The 3,588-nt window shown below is 32.4% G+C and overlaps 1 protein-coding gene across 1 annotated transcript; it reads left to right on the top strand.

The window, feature by feature from the left end:
* Window positions 1–206: 206 nt before the first annotated feature.
* On the top strand, window positions 207–3,277 carry LOC110687689 (U-box domain-containing protein 13-like). Its single transcript, XM_021864314.1, has 4 exons — window positions 207–219; window positions 1,436–1,674; window positions 2,862–2,947; window positions 2,998–3,277. The coding sequence occupies exons 1-4, from the start codon at window positions 207–209 to the stop codon at window positions 3,275–3,277; spliced, it is 618 nt and encodes a 205-aa protein (XP_021720006.1).
* Window positions 3,278–3,588: the final 311 nt, after the last annotated feature.

Genomic DNA, 3,588 nt, shown 5'->3' with positions numbered 1-3,588 from the left:
CTCATTATCATCAATTTTTAGCTTGAATCTTCAACTATTTTGTTAGGTTTGTAGTAATTACTTGTTATTCGATTTTTGGCTTTAATCTTTAAATACTGTTAGTTAATAATTTTTTCCAATTTCACTTTAAACCCTAGAAATCATGAATTGCTAAATTGATTTAACACAAGCTCCCAACAACGAAGCAAAATCTACAGCTCTTACCTATGAAGGAAGAATGTAAGTAACAATTAATTGATTTTTATTTTGTAGCGTTTTTATCTGTCAATACAATTAATTTATTGATTTTTTCGATTTTTTATCACTGTAATTGAGCAATTGCAGAATTGTGTTATGTATTTCATTTGTATTTTGGAACTTTAGAAATAAAATACGGTGATTACAATCAATGTATTTCATTTTTGCCAATGATGTATGAACTTTGATGAATGGTGTTCATTTTATTTTAATTTACTCATTTTAATTTGCTCATTTTATTTTGACATGAATGGCCTATGATGATTCCTAAACGTTTCATATGAAATGGCATTGGTGTGTCTTGAGTTGGTATAAAATTTTACTTTGATGTTTTGAGGAGCTGAGAAATTTGAGTTATGTGGATTTTATATAGTCGAAGGAATTTAATATGTTCTGATTATTAACAAAGGTTTGTTTTAGATAAAATGGTACTATTACAGAAGTAGGAATGCAGGTTTATATGGGCGTTTCTGAATTAGGAGTTTGTTGAAGTAGTTTTGATGAGTTAGGCTAATACCTTAATATGATTTCATCTGTACATTTTCTAAATTTTATCTTACACCTGCTTAGTGTAAGATAGATAGAAGTAAAAACATGAAAAGGGAAGTCGACAATTATGTATGATCAATCTTCCATGGAGTTGACTGAGGGTCTTGTACAACACTGACTACCAGTAGACTACCCTCCCGATCAACTTCGTATATATTTTTTGATGTCTTGTTCCTGTGCATGTAGAATGACTTTGTGGAGAATAGTTGATACTTTTAATATGAAAGTTTTCGTGTAACTATGGTTAAAAATACAACATTTTATGAGGTTGTCGTCTTGAGTAATGACACATGTTATTGAGTGATCACGAACTAATTCGTAAAATAAAAATATAGTAAAATAAAACTACTAATTAATCATTGTTTTCAAATATTGCTCACATGCTTTATTGGGTAACAATTAATTGAATGATCCATCTAGTTTTCATATTATTAGTTTTGCTGTAAATAAGTACAGTATCCTCCATAGTGTATTAGTGTGACTTAGACAAGTACATATCATGTGCAATGTGATGCGGCTGGTGCTTTTATGTTGAAATTGAAAAGGCTGTTTAATTGAGGATCTCTAGGATCCACTAGGGAAATGCTGGTTGTGCTTTCCTGTCTTGACTTACCTCACATCTTGTGACTTGCCTTTGTAACTTTGTAAGGGGACTCTCCTACTTTGGCTCATCCTAAGTTTGGGTTGATCCTGGCTTCATGTTCTTATGATGGAAATATAATAATCTGGAAGGAAGGTAATCAGACTGAGTGGTCACAAGCTCATGTCTTTGATGATCACAGATCATCTGTTAATTCAATCTCATGGATCACTTTGCCATCAGGGGATAAGCTTTACACAGGCAGTAAAGACGAGCATGTCAGAATTTGGGATTATGCATCGGGACAGGTTTGCTCTCTCTCTCTCTTTTTTTAATTGAAATATGCTTATATGCTCTTAAACTTTTGTTTTGGTGATTAGCAGAGCTCTGTTTATTATTGTAGGGCTGATGTGTTAATGTTATTTAGACTATTTATTTACTCAATACCAACATTCTAGATTTTATATATTAGGGACTACAGGGTACAACATGGTTTGTATCAATATAAGTCAATTTAGTGTGCACTTAACTTACAACTTTTGTATCGTATTATTTATCACTTAAAATATCAATGCTCTATTATGGGACTACGGGTTAACTTAAGCCTTAGAATACCAATGTGATGCTTCTTGTTACTACTTTCTCTGTTTTCTTTTAAAAATAACACACCTTTTTGTCATTGCACCAGCAGTGTTTCATGATTTGCTATTTAAATTTCAACTTTAAATACATAGTACTACGTATATTTTTCCTGAGTGGTTAGGAACCACTCAGGAAAAACAATAAGCGAACATTATGGACTCTGAAGTTCCTATACCTTCTAAACAGCAAAATTATCTGTTTCGTTAAAAGTAAAATTTGGTTAGTTGTTAGGAATGAATGTAAGAATATTGATATTAGGAAACACATTTTATATTGATAAAATGTGCAAATAATTTTTTGCTCATTTATCAAATAAGCAAATAATTTTTTGCTCATTTATCAAATGAGCATATAATTTTTTGTTCATTTATCAAATGAGCAAACAATTATTTTCTCATTTAAATGAGCATTAAATAATTTTTTGTTCATTTCTCAAATGAGCAAATAATTTTTTGCTCGTTTATCAAATGAGCAAATAATTTTTTGCTCATTTATCAAATGAGCAAAAAAAATTCAATGCTCTTTTGTCAAATGAGCAAACTATTTAATATTAATGCTCATTTGTGAGTGTGTTTGAATGTTTTAAATACATTAGCCTACTAGCTTAAGGGTAGAGCATTGTGCATATGCACAAAAGATGTGGGTTCGAATCCCACGTAGGTTCATTTATGTAATGTGGAGACACAAGTTTGTAGTGTGAGCAAAGAAATGAGCAAACTACACTCATTTGGTCTAGAAACTCAGAAACCTAAAAGGGGTATATTTGGGGATATTAGAGAAAAATAATGGGTGGTTTTGAGAATTTGAGGAAGGTTTTAAATTGATATGCCATGTTTAAACATTACAATTTCAGTTGCGTATCCCCTGTTACAAGATTGGAGTTCCTACTCATTCCTCCAAGATTATTAAAATGGGGTTGCTGCAAGATTCGAGGCTCATGTAAAGGAATTAGTAGATAATCTGAAAAGTACTTCACTTGAAACTGTAAGAGAAGCTACTTCAGAGCTCAGGATTTTAGCCAAGGACTTGGATAATCAAATCATAATAGCGAGTTGTGGAGCTATCGGCCCTTTGGTTAACCTCCTTCGTAGTTCAGACATGAATACTCAAGAAAACGCGGTTACTGCTGTTCTGAACTTGTCTATCAGTAACAACAATAAGGTTAACATTATAAAAGCTGAGTCAATTGAGCCTCTGATCCATGTCCTTCAGACAGGGACTCCTGATGCCCGAGAAAATGCTGCTGCAACTCTGTATAGTTATTTATAAATACAACCTATGTAGGATTTGAACCTACATCATCTATACATTTGCATAGTGCTCTACCACTTGAGCTAATAGGTTTTTGATATAGATCAACACCCTCTCATAAAAGCAGAGGAAAACAATCACATGTAGAAACTGAAATGCCTCCATTATTACTACAAAAGCCACCATAGCTCACAAATTACCCAACACATGCTCACCCAACACAACTACTACTAGGAAGTATTATCAAGTAAATTAGTAGCAGTGAATATGCACCCCCTTAAACACACTTACACACACTCTCAATAATTAGAACTGAAATCAGATTCTTA

Source organism: Chenopodium quinoa, unplaced genomic scaffold, assembly GCF_001683475.1.
Source record: "Chenopodium quinoa cultivar QQ74 unplaced genomic scaffold, ASM168347v1, whole genome shotgun sequence".
In the NCBI taxonomy this organism is placed as follows: Eukaryota; Viridiplantae; Streptophyta; class Magnoliopsida; order Caryophyllales; family Amaranthaceae; genus Chenopodium; species Chenopodium quinoa.
This window is presented reverse-complemented; position numbering and strand designations above follow the sequence as displayed.

Coding starts and splice junctions, on each gene's coding strand:
- LOC110687689 (XM_021864314.1), top strand. Junction 1,675..2,861: donor GGGATTATGCATCGGGACAG/GTTTGCTCTCTC, acceptor TTACAATTTCAG/TTGCGTATCCCCTGTTACAA. Junction 2,948..2,997: donor CTGCAAGATTCGAGGCTCAT/GTAAAGGAATTA, acceptor TGAAACTGTAAG/AGAAGCTACTTCAGAGCTCA.